Below are 17,740 nucleotides of genomic sequence, written 5' to 3'. Positions count from 1 at the left end.
CGCGTTGTTCATTATGCTATTTTAAGGGCGCATGCTTGACCATAATGTATAGCGTGCACAACGCGCATACACTTTGCTCATGTAATCTACACAGATGCAACAGTTATTTTTGCAAATCATAAATTGTTACACAAAAAAATATTAACACATGAGATGACGGAAATCATTGTGGTGTGCCACGAAGATGTGAAAAAATAGGCATAAATCTAGCTTACAAATGATTCAGGCTAATTGTAATAATTAAGGATAAGACCTGTTTGCCCAATAGTGGCAAGACATATATGTATATAAGGACATCTGACAAATTGGTTTGTCCGTCAAGAACCAGGAAAAAAAATCGACTGAAAAACTGAAAGACTGAAAAAAAAAGACTGTGAAATCACCTTTACCATAATGTACAACATTACAACTTCACTTCTCTGTCTTTCACTGCTCTTACAAGAACATCAGTCTCCTCGGCTGTGAACCGCTCCTGGCGTGCGCCTGGTAAATACGCCATAATAATAGCAATCCATAATGGAACTTGCGCACCTGCTTTTAAAGGAAATGTTGGATGACGCTCGGATTGGTTTATTCACGTTACGCCCAAACCACACCTATGAATAATGAAGCTACTTCAGACCAACCCATTTTAGATTTGCGCCGGGCGCAAGAGCCATTTATCCCGCCGGGAGAATAGCAACAGCGCCGAGACCCGCCCACAAAGTTACTTGCGCTTCGCGCTTTGACAGTTGCGTTTCAGATCGTTAAAATAGGGCCCATAGTGTATTTGTCTCATTTCAAATAAGATCGCAATTAGCAATTAGTTTAATTAAATTGTTAATGTATTTACTTACCATCGTAACCCATCGTTGCGATCGCATTTTTGCAGGCTCATGCTCCGATTGCATTTTGGACACTGCATCCTACGTTTCAGGATACCTGCATCCATCGGACTATTCTTCTTTTTTTCGTTTTATCAAAACTTCTAATATTTTTTAGGAGTTCTTGCAATAACCGGGTCATCTGTAATTGCTTTCTAAGCCAACAACCCAATCAGTCTCTGTCCTGTACCACATTCAAATATCGTGCCACTTTACATATTGGCGCCTACTGGATGTGCGTGACGTGCGTAACGTTACCTGACTGTCCCGCGCATATAATTGTCGTAAAACAGACCACACGGACAACATACAGGGCCATCAAAGAATCGAAGAACCCACAAAATTCGATATTTGAGGTAAGCTAAACATGTAACATTTGTATTTTATTTAGGAACATTGGCATCATCAGTTGTACAGAACTGTTAGTTTACAAATGTAGCTGACATGACATGGTGTTTATGTTCTTTGCTTTGCGCAACTTTATTTAGATGGAAACTCGTTTCAGTAAAAGAGCACATGGTGGGGGAATGGAGGCCGAGGAAGGTAAAGAAGACGTGGATGATGCGATTGCGAATGAGAGCCTACAACAAGATGTGGATGAGGTCCCTGTTGGGCCAAAGAGAAAGAAGACAGTCAAATATTCCCTGAGGAAATTATGTAAGTCATTTTTGTGTTAATACTTAAACAACTAGTGCTTGCAATTAAAACCTGCCATTAGCTTATTAAATCTGTTTTAGCCACTTTGTCAGCACATTGCCAACATCTGTATTTGCCTGATCGTGGCACATCATATTTCCTATTTTTATTATTCTGTAGATATTGTATGTTTTTGTATATTGTAGCTTAATAAAGTAAAGTGTTGTCCCAATATTAAAATAGCACTAATCAGTGCAAATAGAAGTAATTCTACACAGTTCTCCACACCTAAGTAAAAATGTTTAATTTAATTTATTGCCAAAATTGTGTCTCATAATAATACATATTATTGATATGTTTTATTATTATTACATCATAGATTAATATATTATTTTATTTTATAAATATATTTCTGTCTTCTATTGCAAGTGCTTGGCTTTTATTTTGCAACATGCATTTAAAGGTCCTGTTCTTCGTGATCCCACTGTTCAAACTTTAGTTAGTGTGTAATGTTGCAGTTAGAGCATAAATAATACCTGTAAAATTATAAAGCTCAAAGTTCAATGCCAAGCGAGATATTTTATTTAACAGAAGTTCCCTTTCAAAGCCTAGAGCGAACGGCTGGCTTGGACTACATCCTGGTACTTCCTTCATTAATGACGTCAGTAGAGCAGTAGAACAGACTAACCTCCGCCCACAAGAATATGCGAAAAAGGGGGCGTGGTCTTGTTGCTCTCCCACGTGGAGAAGAGGACGATCGCGTGGAGAAAAGGAAGTGTTGCGTTTGACTGCGTTTGTCGCCATGTCAATCGTTTTTTTTTACACGCGAAACATGAACACATGTTATATTGCACACTGTAAACACAATCAAAGCTTCAAAAAGACACGAAGAACGGGACCTTTAAATTGATGCACTCCGTTTTGCACACCAGGACATACTTTTAAAGGAAAAGCCCACCTAAAAATGAAAATTTGCTGATAAATGACTCACTCTAGTGCTGGGCGGTATGACCAAAAATTTATATCATGGTATTTGTCAAAATTATATCGGTTTATATATTGGGTATATGACGGTATTTTTTCCCCCTATGCATGACCGGGTGTTAACCACATTTTCTCCTGATTGAGAGAGGAAATACTGTAGTAGATTGACTAGAATGCCCTGTTTTACTGTCATGACGAGTGAATATTGTAGAAAAACTCAAAGCCCCACAAAATGATGCTGTTGGGAGACAACAACCAATAAAACACAGACCTGCAACACACTCATTACAGACACATGCATATTTAAATACCATGGAGATAGAAAAAAAGAGTTGAGGGCACCCTAAGCGTTTTAAAAATCTAACCCTATATAACAACACACTGACAAAATGACGGAGGGTACAGCCATTAGTAGTGTTGTCCGAAACCAACGTTATTCGGACTTACGATAGGCTGTAATGTGATCTCAGCTGTGCTCTCACTACAGTGCCACAGTGAAACGGGACCCCTCAAACAGTAACGCGCTGCAGCGCATTCCGAATGTTGGTTAAGCGACACATACCGTTATTGCGGTATCATCAAAATTCATATCATAACAAAAATAAATACCGGTATTCGGTATGGACCGGTATACCGCCCAGCATTAACTCACCCTAGGCCACACCTAAGGTGTCGGTGACTTGCTTTCTTCAGCGGAACACAATTGGAAAAATGTTGTTATTGTTGAAAAGTAAAGAAGTGGAAGTCAATAAGGAAAGACTGTTCAAAAAGCAGATACATGCAACACCATAATAATCCTTGCAACTTTAGCTGATACTTTGAGGTCTTATGAAGTGGAAGTTTGATTAACTGAATGATTGACAACATTGCTAGGCTCTGAGTAAGGGACATTATTGGGATGGGAGAATATATAAGAAAAACATTTGTTTATTTAAAAAATGTGCAGTTTCACCAACAGGAATGTTGGAGTTGGCCAAACTTAAAGAACAGACCAAGATGGATCGACAGAAGATTGAACACCTTGAGGACCGCATTAAATACCTGGAAGAAGCCAACAGTGAGCTAAAAAACGACAAGGAATTCCTGCTTTCACAAATTAAGGGAGCTAGCCTGGCTCCGCCCTCCTACGTACTTCCGCTCAATTTTCATTTTCCTTCAGTACTACGTCTGGGACTGCGGTGTATGCTTAGGTTTTCCCCCGAACAATTTTTTACCGGTCCAATCAGCGAACAGAGGGAGTGGCTGAGAGCGATGACGTTGATGTCGTGCGCTAGTTTGAGTTGTAGTTCAGTAATGGCGCCGGTGAAAGATGCGAGTGTGTGGCAGCGCTGACGAATGTCCAGAAGTTAAAACCGGAGTGTAGCGAGGTGGACGAGCGAGCGAGATCGGTGTACGTGATTGAGACACACTGGTCTCGAGTCCTCTCATGAGGGAGCACGGAGGCATATAAGGACGAGCGTCACCGGTGAAGGACGAGAGAGGACCAGGCCTGGATTTTAAGATGCGTTTTGTTATGTTTGTGCGCGGCAGTCGTCCGTGAGGGGCTGCCGCTTTTACTTTCATTTTGTGTTTATTATTTGATTAAAAGTTGTTAAACGTTCGCCGGTTCCCGCCTCCTTCTTCCCTGAACAAACGAACTCCCGTTACACGGAGCAAGAACAATCACTGCTGTACTGCTGATGTTGTGGTCCGGGAAAAGTATTTTCCAGCTCGCTCCGTTAGTGGTGAAGGAGTTGCTGAAGCCGTCCGTCTCCCACCACCCGCGAGAAAAACCCAGGCTGAATTACCGACTGCTTTTGACAAACACCAAGGTCGTGTGGTAATGTAATTGCTGTCCGAATCCACATCTCTGAGTTTTCAAGAATATATCACTTTAAAACTCACTGTTTATATCCTTTATAGACCCTTTCAGAGCACTGTGCGGTTGCATGAGCTGTAATTTGCATTTCTAGACTTGTATTTCTTTAAATACTGGCAAGTGTTTACAAGAGCAAAATATTTCATCACCGCTCAAAAAATAAAAGAAGAAAAGCACGTAAACATTTGAATTGGGCTGTTATTCACGGCAGTATTTATTCTTATCATACCAAGCATATTACATTTTATTGACAGCATACAATCATGTTATGATTGCACGAGATATGCACCACGAGACCAGCGCGTTCCGATCACAAAACTCTCCTCTCAACCGTGAATAAATAACAATCCGAATTTTATTACTGACACTGCGGTGGTGTGCACAGTTAATGTGAGAATCAAAGGCGAACGGCGCGTGACATACGTCACGACCAAACGTTAGTGATTGGTTAGGCAGATCCAGAGAGACTCTTGGCAGATCCAATAGTTTTAAACTTCAACAGAGTGCCCGCCTTCAAGGAAGGAAACGCTTGTCAATGGAGAGTGGCCAGACTCTATGTACAAATGAAATGTACGAGAGTCTGGTAAAACCAGGCTATAAGGGAGCCCCCAGGGCACTTGCATCTACTGGAAAGTCAGGTACATTAGCAAGACGATTACCGTTATTTATGCAGTTTTAAATGTTTGTGAAATTCATGTAGGACAGAAAAACTGTGATAGAGCCACTATCAACTTTTCCTTCTTATCTGATGCATTCATCACAGCACACAGAGCAAAAGTGGAGCTAAGTTTAATTTTAAGTGCAAACTCACTGAAGGGTCGTATTGTGGAGCCACTGGAAACCACCGATTTAATGGTGCAGAGATAGATTTGAAAGTTGTCAATCGCTGTAGGGGCTTTAAATAGAATAAAGTTACTCCTGTTCACTCTAAAATCCATTATAAATGGATTTTATAAATGGCTAAATGGAGTTTTTGTTCCTTGCCACTGTCACTTTTGGCTTGCTCACCGGGGGATTAATTAGACAATAGCTAAACTATATTAAATTAAAGGTTTTCATACATTAAATATATTATGTAATTACTCTTTAGTATCCCTCTAATTAGATTAATTTGAGGGGGCAATATAGCTATTGTATTGCCTGGTTAAAACCAGACCATTTTCTCAGTAGTAACTGAGTAACATAGACAAATCATTTCCCAACGGGCGTCGCTCAAATGCCTCTGGGCGCAATTGGATAGACCTAAAACCAATCAGAGCGATGAAGGAGATGACATATGCAGAGCGACGGAGAAACATCTGAGACTCTGGCCGTTTCTCAATATGCGTTCTTGTCTGTACTTGTGTTCTCCTTACCTAAACCACATATTAATGTTTAATATATTATTTTTTAAATGTAAACGAAAGAGGCAGGGTGTTTTATACTTTGTTTTATTATAAATATATATGATAATCAATGTAGGCCTAGCTACGCGTTGCCTGAACCACATTTGTGTGGCTATTATGTTTAATAACTCAAACTTCTGACTTGTGTCTGTTACTTGCCAAGTTTGACTCTGGAGAACGAACTCCCGAGGACGGGAGGACATTTCCGCCTACTCTGCTAATGGACAAGCAGCGTTCTTGACAGTATCACTCAGTATATATTTGTATATTTTAGGCTACAATAAAACTAAATATATGATAAAACACCACTCTTCCTCTTTTCATTTTCATTAAAAAAAAAAAACATTAAACATATTATAGCCACACAAATGTAGTGCAGGCAATGCATATTATCTTCAATGCATGTATATAACAAAACAAAATATAAAAAACCCAGCCTCTTTTTGTTTACATAAAACAAAAACATTAATATGTGTGCATATATAGGCTATGATTATCACTGTAATAAAATGAAATATGACATAAAACACAGTCTCTTTTTGTTAAATGTCAGTTTGTGTGATCAATAGCAATTATAAAATTATAAGTAAAAGGTATAAGAAGCTATACAATAAATAAAGCAATTCAGTCAAACAAAGTCAGCGCTAGGAGACTACAACGTTTAATAGCTTAAAAATATAAAGTTATGAAACTTCACTTTGGCCTCAGACAAAACGATCTGTCAGGGAACAAATTATAGATTAATGAGAGCAAAGATCAGCCGTTAGATCTACACAAGACGAATCATATCTCATGTTTAACCACCACAGAGACATCAGAGCCAGCGGCAGACGGCTGGGGGACTGGCCGAGGAAAGGCTGCTCTCGCTGGGGTTAATGAGCGATTGAGCGCCGCTGATCCACTCTAGCTCACTGGAGCCGAAAACGCCAGATCAAATTTTCAAAAAGGCGCTCTCTTTATAAATAAACCACAGATTTGAGCTTTAAACAACTACATTCTCGCCTGAAAAGGACTTAAAACTATATTTTGTGAAACATTAACACTACCAGAGGGCTCTCGCTAAGACCCATTAACGAAAAGGAAAAGTTTAAATCGCTTAAAACAGACGTGATAGCTGATTCGAACGAGTGATGTTCCACGGCGGCATCTATCTTTGTAATATCCAAAATCTGCTTCAACGTCGCTGCGCTGTCGTCATCGTGTAAAGCCCGCCCCAACGTTTCTGATTGGTGCCTTGATTTCTAGGGATTAGAAATGGGCTTGAATGGGCTCTTTGCCAGACTACTTGCAGAGCAAATCTAAATATCTGGGTTTTCTCTAGCTAGGGTCTTCAACCATGATAAAGGAATTTTGAATCACAGTAATGATACACATACTGCGACGGTAATGCTATGTGAAATAATATTTGTCTCTCTCACTAGAAGTTAAAAACAGTAGCTAGAACCAAATTATATTGCTCAACATCACCACATAATAACTGCTTATGAAATATAACTGTTTAACTCGCATAAAATGATTACATCAGCAAGACACTATTGACCGTTCTTACATCTATGCCTTTAAGATCTGTTTAAACTCGTATTCATCAAAATAGACCTTATTAGAATATCAAAACATTTTAATCTCTTAGTTATGTTGAAATGCAACACTGCTGGTATTCGTCACATAGCACAAGCTGGCAGAGGTCACACGGCCACCTCCAATGAGACAACACAAAACCAAATGCATTTCTCTTTCTCGATTACTGTATTAATAACTCCCTCAACATCGACCATGTCCTGTTCTGTTTCCATGCACATGCAAGTTCTCGCCGTTGCTCCTCGATGTCAGTAACTTCATGTAGTCATGTTTATTAAATGCAGTAAATAAATTATTAATCACATTATTACAGAAGAATCAAAACCGTCCGTCATATATTAACATATATTGTAATGTAAATGTAAAGCATTAATAATATATTATGGACATTTTCATAGATACTTTGTGACTTGTGACAAGCACTTCCAATAGCTCTCTGTTCTGGTTTCAAAAACAAGACTTTACAGAAAGTTATTTTAATCATCAACTACAAGAGAGCATTATAGAATTTATCTGTAATAAAACAACGCCTGTTATTTGTGTTCTTCTGTGAAACAGTTCTCTGTTTTCAGATAGTACCCAAAATTGGGCCTACATTGAGAATGGTAGCTTTTTAGGTTTTGGGGCTTTGTTTATTTATACATCTTTCTGCTTGTCCAACTGCCCCATTACCCTTTTCTCACAGGCTTCAGAAAGACAGATCACATTCCTTCTTCATCTTCATCTTCAATGTCTCCATCCCCCTCCTCTTCATCATCAGACTCCAGCTCCTCATCATCCTCAGAAGAGGAGCAGCAGAAGAAGAAGAAGAAGGCGAAGGAGAAGAAAAAGTCAAAAAAATACACTGACTCACACAGCCGTTCAAGAAGTAAGACATTGATTCTCTTCATAATGAGATGATTTTTTACATTACAGTTGCACATTACTTAACTGTCTTTAATTTTTCATATTTGCATGAAAAGCAGCTTCTAACATGGCATAGTTCACCCAAAAATGAAAATTATCCCATGATTTACTCACCCTCAGGTTATCCTAGGTGTATATGACATTCTTCTGTCAGACGAATACAACCAGAGTTGTATTAAAAGTAGTCCTGGCTCTTCCAAGCTTTATAATGGCAGTAAATGGCTGTTTCTGTTTTGTAGTCCATAACAACTACAAAACAGATGCACTTGTATGATGATTTCTCAAGCCAACTTAATAATAATAAGTTTAAATAGGATTTCAGTAAGTTGGCTTTCTCAAGCCAACTTAATAATCTCAATTAATAGTTTTGAAAGCCCTAGTTCATTTATTTGTTTGTGTTGTTTTTTTTGTTTTTTTTCAGTGACCACAACAGATGGAATCATCCGCCGCTACAAGAATGCCCTCAAGAGATTCACCAAGTTTGGATCCATGAAAAAGGCCTTCACCAAGATTAATGTTGACCGCAACACAATTGCAAGAACAGCTATAATTGCTGAGCTAGCAATCACATATCCAGACGCATTTAAGGAGCTGCTCCCCACAGATGATGTAAATGAGAAGATCTCTGAGTTTGCAGAGCGCTGCAGGAGGGCTATAACAAAAGAGATGGCTGAAACTATCACAGCAAAGAAAAAGAGTGGACAACTCCTCCCAATAATGTATAAGTACACCTAATAAACAAGTTATCCTATTGTTTTGCCTCTAAAACACTGTACATGTTGAGATATTGTTGTAATCCTGTTTGAGGAAGCACAGGAAATAATTTTTGTTAGTTTTTTCCCCATTCTATGTCAGAAAAAGTCAGAACTCTCTGAGAGGAAGAACAAGTTCTGTTAGTTTTCAGTTTTTTATGTATTCCGCACATACGTAAAGTTAAGTAAAATCTTTTGATGTGTCTGTTGCATTTTGTTAAGATATTTAAAATAATTTGACAGTAATAATTTAAAATAATTTGAGTAATACCACTTAACATTTAATGACAAGTTCAACTTGTACCACTGCAGAAAAATATGTATTGACACTTAATGACATGTTAGTGACAAATTCAACTTGTACCACTGTAGTTTAGGTCAAGAAAAATATTAATGACACTGTCATAACATCATTTGATAGAGTATTGACACTTAATGACATGTTAATGACAAATTCAACTTGTACCACTGAAAAAGTGGTCATAAAAAAATGTATGACATTATAATGTCATGTCAAAACCAACCACATGACAGTTAAATGTAATGTTAACCCATAAAGCCAAAACTTCTTAAGTTTGATGATTAATCTGCTATGTCATGTTTATGACAGATTTATGACAGGTTATGTTGTCTTGGTAATGTCAAGTTGTCATGACAAAGACACTGACAGGTTATGATGTATTGGTTTATGTCAAGTTGTCATAATAAAGATATAAATAATGCAAATAATGTCATCTTTGCATTTAAAATGACATAACTGAGCGAATGACACTTAATGACAGTTGTCATAAACATGCATAAAAACTCATTCATATTCATGACATGTGTCATGTCATGATTATGAAGGTGTCATGTCAGTCTTATGCACACCCCTTCAAGTAAAGTGTTACCGAAAGTTCATTATCAGTCTGCAAAGTAGATGGCTGACACACAGTTGCTGACAGCTCCACAGTCATGTCCTCAGACATCTGAGACGCTTCATCATTCACTGCAGCTAGGGCATCTTTAATTGACTGATGAAGCTGTAAAAAACACATAAGGTGATGTATTAATTTACCTACTGTATATAGGCTTATGTGATAAATAGATTTAAAAATAACAATTGCAGGAAACAACAAAGCTACAGTAGTAGCTCTTACACTGCTTTCAGAGGCGCGTTGAATTACATGTTTTCTCAAAAACATAGTGACTGCAGCAGCCACTTTTGCTTGCTTGTGAGTGGCTTTTCCCCACTCCCACTGGGTTTGGCTCTAAGAAGTTTGGAGTACTGGGTTCTTAAAGTTGTGGCCCTCGTCTTTACTTCTTCCAATGCAATTATTCACCAGCAAATTTAGTGAACGTCTCAGATAAAGGTTGAGGCAATGTGCATAAAACATGTGCATGTTGTGTGTTGATGCAGAAAAATGTTGTGCTGAGCGCGATGCATGTGCACTTAAAGAGAAGAGTTAGAGTTAGAAATTTATTTAGAATTAAAGAAGTTATAGAATTTTTAATCACCCCGCAATCTCAATCCTATGCCCCGCAGGGCCTCCCCTTTCTTGAGTCCGCTTCTTTGCACTGTCTGCTACCACAAGCAGAATGAAGCGAAGCACACTGCTCACTTTTTCCAATCTCTTCCAGTCAGACAGCCCTAACCAACAATGATAATCAACAGATACATAAGAAATAGAAATATACAGTTGTAAATAGAATGAAAAAGAATAAAATGATATATAGATAAAACCAAAGATAAGAACAAAGGTAAACTCAAACAGTTATAAAAATAATAAAAAGATGATGCATAGATAAGGTCCAATCAGTGGGACGTACAGTGGCATAGCTCATTCAGTAAATGTACAGCTAAACAGATGTGTTTTGAGTCTGGACAGATGTGCACAGATGTGTTTTGAGTCTGGATCTGAGAGTGGCTACTGTTGGAGCACATCTGATCTGTTCAGGAAGCTGGTTCCAGCTACGGCTGGCATAATAGCTAAAAGCAGACTCTCCTTGCTTTGAGTGAACCCTTGGTATTTCTAACTGACTTGATCCTGATGATCTGAGTGATCTGTTGGGTTTGTATTTAATCAGCATATCTGCAATGTATTGAGGTCCTAGGTCATTGAGTGATTTATATACAAGTAATAGCACTTTAAAATCGATCCTAAATGTAACTGGAAGCCAGTGTAAAGACCTGAGGACTGGCGTGATATGGTCATATTTTCTGGTTCTGCTCAGCGTTCTGTATGAGCTGCAGCTGTCTAATTGTCTTTTTGGGAAGACCATTACAATAGTCCACCCTACTGGTGATGAAAGCATGAACGAGTTTCTCTAGGTCTTGCCTGGAAACAAAGCATCTAATTCTTGATATATTTTTTATGTATGCTGATTTAGTTATTGCTTCGACATGACTACACCAAGATTCCTGACATGATCTTTAGTTGTTTTACCCCTAGCCTCACGGTATGCATTCACCTTGAGAATTTCATCTTTGTTTCCAAATGCCAAATGCCAATTTTAAGGTTGAGAAGTGCACGTATCTTGAGTTTGCTAGAGAGAAAGAGAACCTGTTTGACCATTGGTGTTCCTCTTTAAAAGTTACAACTAAGGAACAGCTTAGAGAGCTCATTCTTCTGGAAGAATTTAAAAACTGTGTTCAAAGTGCTGTATCTTAATGAACATAAAGTGACTAAAATGTCAGATGCTGCCCTTATGGCAGATTCATTTGTTCTCACCCATCAAGTTTCTAGTGGTCACGTGAGTGATTTGAGTAGGTCTAAGTTGAGTCTCTCTGTTAAAAATAAAAAGATGGTTCCATGCCAGAATGTGATTTATACTCCTGCACAGTTTAATAAACAGGGTGAACTGTTGGATATCACTGAGATGGAGAATGTTCAAACCAGTGATTTTATGGAGACCGACTTCTTTCAAAGGGAACTGGAAGCCACAAAAAAAATGGGTTGAGGAGAAAGGGCAGCCGAAACGGAAGAGGTCTGATACTCAACACACTGGTCACCTGTGCAGATTCTGCAAAATGGAATGAAAGCAAGCCCCAAATAGTCCACATATACATACAGGCTTTCCTGGGGTATCAGGGAAATATATTTACCGTCCTTCAAAAGTATTTTCTATTTACAAAGGTCAGGGAATGGACAAAGAGATGACCTGGAAAGCATTTCAAGACTCTGCTTTTTATGAGGTGGAAAAGCAAAGATGGGTGGCAGAGAAGGGTAAATGAAAGGGGAAAAAATATTCTCTTGTTTCTGTAAATGTCAAAGTGTACATATTCTCTGGATATCTTTGGCTTTCTTTTATAGTTTCAGTTTTTATAGTTTTATACCAGTATAATAATAGATAATAACAGTCTTGTGTGTGTGTGTGTGTGTGTGTGTGTGTGTGTGTGTGTGTGTGTGTGTGTGTGTGTGTGTGTGTGTGTGTGTGTGTGTGTGTGTGTGTGTGTGTGTGTGTGTGTGTGTGTGTAGCAATTATGGCCGCAGACATATAGATGAATTAATCTTCCAAATGATTCGATCAAATTAACATCCTTTTCACAAAAGCCCAATTCAGCTGCTCTAGACCTCAGGTAATCGACCATCGATCACGAGAGAGATGGAGGCTTGATTCTGCCCGGAGCTACTAGTTTAGTTAATAATTACTCGATTTCCTATGGACTTGTGACCAAAGCCTAGACAAAAGAGGACAGAGGACGCTTGTGGTCACAAGACAAAGAAACAAACCAGATCTCTGTCTTTTCAATGAGCGGTAAAAGAACTCCACGTGACAGCTAAAACTCCAAGCAAGCTCACAGAAACTGTTACATATGGAGTGCAGCAAATAACTGATTATTGGACTTTCATTCAAATAGCCTTCGACATAACTTGTTAGTGTGTTTACAACTGATACACGTGACTATTATGCATGTACATTACTCCCAATTCATGCAATTATGTAACTATTGAATGAGTGGATGAAAATGTATCATGTTTGATACCGGTGTGTTCGTATGGATATAATCCAACAGATGAGCTGAATGAAATCTTTATAGAATTGATCATGTCCTTATAGTGAGAAATTAGGTCTAAATTTACTCTCTGCTTAAGAGCAGGAAACTAAATTCTATAGATAACCCAATTTTGTGGGAGGGGTGGAGACACAGTCACCCCTGAAGCCTAATTGGCCAGAACCCATCCAGGGGATGGGCAAATGTTTGAGTTTAATCTCAGAACACGAACGAAAAGTTCAGTTCTGTACAGTTCAGACCAGAAGCAGTGCAGAGTTCAGCTCAAGTTCGGTTCCATATCAGTTCGAGCTGGTTCGCGGCCTGTTCGCAGTTCAGAGATGAGCTAAGTCCTAGCAGTTTGACCAGAGTGAGTTCTGAACGGAGAGCTCCCAGGAGACGATCGTGACAGACCAATACAGAGAAAATGGGTTAACAACGATTTAATTCAGGCCATCTGCTTTTCTCTCACTTTCCTTTCTTTTACTTAAAGTTTATTTCATTTCCGTTAAGTCTCGGGTTCTGTTAAGTTTCGCCACAAAAGTCTCTCAACAACGAGTTTCTAACAGCGCGCTCCAACTTCAAACAACGACCACAAGACTTTCATCCAGCCGCCAACACCCCACGTGGTTGGCTTCCCCAGACGTTGACCAGACCTTCAGCGAATCAAAGATCCGGGAAAATCCCTGTCCAGCCAGGGGAAGGGAATCCCCCTTGTCAGACGACGCGCGAAACACAAACGCAAGTAGCGCCTTTTTGATTCCAAGCTGAACTGGTGCATTAGATCAAATGTAATAACCCTGCCTAAGAAACGATAGGAGGTTAAATTACTGATCAATGGTTTCTTCAGGTCATGTGTCATAAATGCATATATTGCTTAGGATTTCATAATTTCTCTCTCTTAGAACTTATTCTTTCCTCACCTTCTTCCTTTCTGCAACGTGTGAATGTGCGAGTGCGCGTGTTTATGTTAGATATTAGTTTGATGTGTTAGAGTAATTAATAAAGTTCCGTTTGTAATCAAAGATAACTGTTCTTGTGTTATGTGCTTATCAATTTAATGTCTTGAACTGCCGATCTAAGTTACCTGAGGTCTAGAGCAGCTGAATAGGGCTTTTGTGAAAAGGATGTTAATTTGATCGAATCATTTGGAAGATTAATTCATCTATATGTCTGCGGCCATAATTGCTACAGTGTTGACTGTAAGGGAATTGTACAGTTAAGACCCTTAGACTAAATAGAACAGTAAATTGCATAACAAAAAATAAAATAAATAATAAATCTTGTAATAGTATTTTTATAATTAACTTTCTTTTGTAAATTTGGAGATTTCAGAATAACACCTGACAAATAAATTTTGAATAACATTTATACCTGCTTCATTGTCTTCATTCATCTTATTGTCGCTGTCTAAAGTCCTGATTTAATGCTGTAGATACTTTGGCCAATAATCAAAGAAAAAATATAAAATATGGTAAATGGACTGCATTTATATATTTTTCGCATTCATTATTTGTTTATTTATGTATTTCTTTTATACAGTATGACTGGTGATGCTTTACTGCATGATAGACTTTACAAAGCTGTTTGTAAAGGAGATGTTGCTTCTCGAAAAAATGACCTAAGGGAAGACGTAGCCTACCTGCGGCTCATCGGTTACTTTTATGTTTTTCCGTGCTGACATGTCGGTCAATGGCAGCTTTCCCTTGACTACTAACGTCCACTTCACAGCGACACCCTATGCACCAACCACCTGAATCAATTCTGCTCAACTACAAGCACAGTTGCTGCTTTACACTCAATTTTTTCAAAACACTACACACAATTCTCTGCATTTGGCACAATTTTCATGTAGAAAATCTCTTGTTTTCACAAGGAACACACATGCACACTGACCCTTCACATGGTCAAACATCTGTCACACACTTTTATAATCAGCAAACAGAGCTTTAGCATGAAAGGGCAACAGGCAAGCTCTTCTGTTCTAGTTTTTTTTTTTTTCGAGTGCAATCTTTAACAGTTAACAGTCGGCTTGTTTTAAGCGCGGAACACACTTCAATCCGAGTTCCCACATGAACATATTAAGTATTCAGTCCATTTTATCATGAATTTCAAATGATTAAATGACGTTTTGACGCTCTTTAATGTGGCGTGACTGAACACTGATATTATATATATATTCATTATATTCTACTTAACCTGTTAGTGATGTCTTGATTATTTCATGCATGTTAATATAAAATTGTCATGAAAATGACAGACACTGTGTTGGCTAGAAATTATTATATTATATTATATTATATTATATTATATTATATTATATTATATTATATTATATTATATTATATTATATTGTATTATAACGAATTGGAGAAAAACTTTTTTTATAATTAGATTTAGAAGTTATTGCAAAAACTGCCTTATGTGAAGTTTACATATTTGTTAACTATGTTATTTGAGTGTTGATTATTATACCTAAAAATAAATAGCAACTGAATTAAGGCTAATAGTTTGGGCTCTGTTGTTAACCTTTAATATTAATGTGCAAGAAAGGGCTCCCTATAGTTTACACAGCAATATCTTCAATAAACTTTTAGTTAGAATTTAATTAATTTAAGGACAGACACTTTTTTTTCTCTCCAGTAAACCACTGTTTAATAAAAATAAATAAAAAGCAATTTTGTAAAACTGCTGTACCGAACCCGTACCGAACCGTGACTTCAAAACCGAGGTACGTACCAAACCGTCAGTTTTGTGTACCGTTACACCCCTAGTGTTTAGTGTTTTGCAAAAAGTGTGAGGCTGAGAATGTGCTTATAATTGTGCAGATCTGGTTAAATAAATGATGTAAACACAGTTTCTTGGTTTTAACTGAACCATACATTGACCTTTCCAGGAACCCTCACACCTTCTGAGACCTCCTCTTCCCCTCATACACCAGAGACACCACACAGTAAGATGTTTTTATAACTACTCTCTCAAGTGTAACTGTGGCCCCAAATGTGTCCTTTATTATACAGTCTATAATGAGAAGAATGAAAAAAATTGTAAATGTTATGACATCCAGAGATGGGCATAAATACATGAAAATGTATTTAAAATTCAAAATACCTCAGTTGAAATGAATCAAAATAAAATACCAAATACTGTGGGAAAAAAATGATTCAAATACAAAACATATTAGATTTTTTTCAAAGGCATTCAAATACAAACTAGTATTTTGTATTTCAAATATGTATTTTAAATACATGTATCTGAAATACTGCCCATGCCTGATGAGATCGCACTAATCTACTTTTTCTTTGTTCTCTCAGGCGGTCCTTCTGCTGTTTTTCCCCCACCGAAACCAGACCGGCCCCTCATACTCAACCCAGTAAGTGTTTTTAAAACTACTCTGAAGATGTTACTATGGCCAAAATATGTTTTCAATTATTATACAATCTGTGATGATAATACAGTGTGTGAAGATGACTACACGTCACTAATTATGTTTTTGTTTTTCCTCCTTGTTCCCGCAGCAGGGTCTTCTGCTTTTGTTGCCCCACCGGCACAGAGACCAGATCAGGATATTAGTCGTTGGACCTGTTCTTATCATCAGAGAGTGTGGATGAAGACAGAGCTCCAATCTCTGGGACTGTGGCCTGGGTCCCACCATATGCTCAAGCCAGGAAACACCCTTTCATTATGGCGTCTCACACCACAGCCGGAACTCGTTGACACTGTGTCAGCGCTCCCATCCCGCAATTTCTTTCAGTTCCATCCATTTTTTATTTGGAAACCAGAAAGTGACATCTTGGTGAGACTGAGAAATAATTATGTACTCCCATGTCTTCATGGTTGTCTAAAGCCAGATATAGTCTCACAGGTGTGGGTAGGCCTCGAGTGATTGTTGGCACCAGTGGACAATACTACATCTTTGCTTCACGTCTCCGCTGCAGGATGTGCAAGAAGATCTGGTTTACTGACAGTCCTAAGTGGACGGAGAAACTGCCAAAGCGGTTCACAAACATTCTGCCAGCATTCCTAACTTAAGGCTGCAACATACTCTGCGAGAACAGAAAAAAAAGTTGACGTCATTTTGTTCTCGGAGCCCTGGTTCGGGAGTTCTCGCAGCTCGTTCTCGACACATCGTCTGAGCAGAACATTTTTCTTGTGGGTGTCCGAGAACTATTGTGTGATTGGTCAGAATTTTATAGTGAGCGGGGTTAATGTGGCGAAACGGAGATGTTCGGCACCTGCTTTTCTCGTGAGGTATGGAATGTCCTGGCCAGAACGAACTTTGTTCTTGCTCTTGCCATCTCGAGAAAACGAACAAATTTCTTTATTCTTGCAGAGTATGTTCCAAGCTTTACAAGAAGGCCATCTGCAAGTCTGTGCTTCATGAGTTGAGGCGCACTGGTAAGTCACCGTCAGACATGGCGAACCAGGTGAACGAGCTGATGCACCTTAAATATGAACAAGCTCACCTGGCATGCCTTCACAGCATACAGAACATCTGGGATGCTGGAAATCTGGGAAAGTTATTGGGCTTTCCACCTGACCACAGACCCAAACAACTTACCACTCTTCAAACCATCCATGCTGAAGACATGGCGTATCCAAAGGGTGCACATTCTCCGTGGCCTGAGGTCACAGAGGGAATCCTGTACAGGTATGGGGAACTCTGCAGCTTAATCATGTTCCTGGTGAAGGTGCAAAAGTCCCCATTTGGATTCCAGTCAGAGGGACCTCACAGCAGGAGGGGTATCATTTCCACCAGGCCCAGTGGGTCACTGGAACTCATGTGTCCTGCAAATTGTTCCAGG

At 38.6% G+C, this 17,740-nt stretch overlaps 1 protein-coding gene across 1 annotated transcript; it reads left to right on the top strand.

The window, feature by feature from the left end:
* Positions 1-1,390: 1,390 nt before the first annotated feature.
* On the top strand, positions 1,391-8,945 carry LOC307135943 (uncharacterized protein; the record flags this gene model as incomplete). The annotated part of the gene is made up of 4 exons (XM_079832673.1): positions 1,391-1,520; positions 3,430-3,591; positions 7,990-8,172; positions 8,632-8,945. 4 exons carry the CDS (start codon positions 1,391-1,393, stop codon positions 8,943-8,945), a joined length of 789 nt encoding a protein of 262 aa, XP_079688799.1.
* Positions 8,946-17,740: the final 8,795 nt, after the last annotated feature.

This window comes from Gobio gobio (genome assembly GCF_949357685.1).
Source record: "Gobio gobio genome assembly, chromosome: 1".
NCBI classification, from domain to species: domain Eukaryota; kingdom Metazoa; phylum Chordata; class Actinopteri; order Cypriniformes; family Gobionidae; genus Gobio; species Gobio gobio.
Note: the sequence above shows the minus strand (reverse complement) of the source record. Positions and strands in the feature narration are given on the sequence as shown.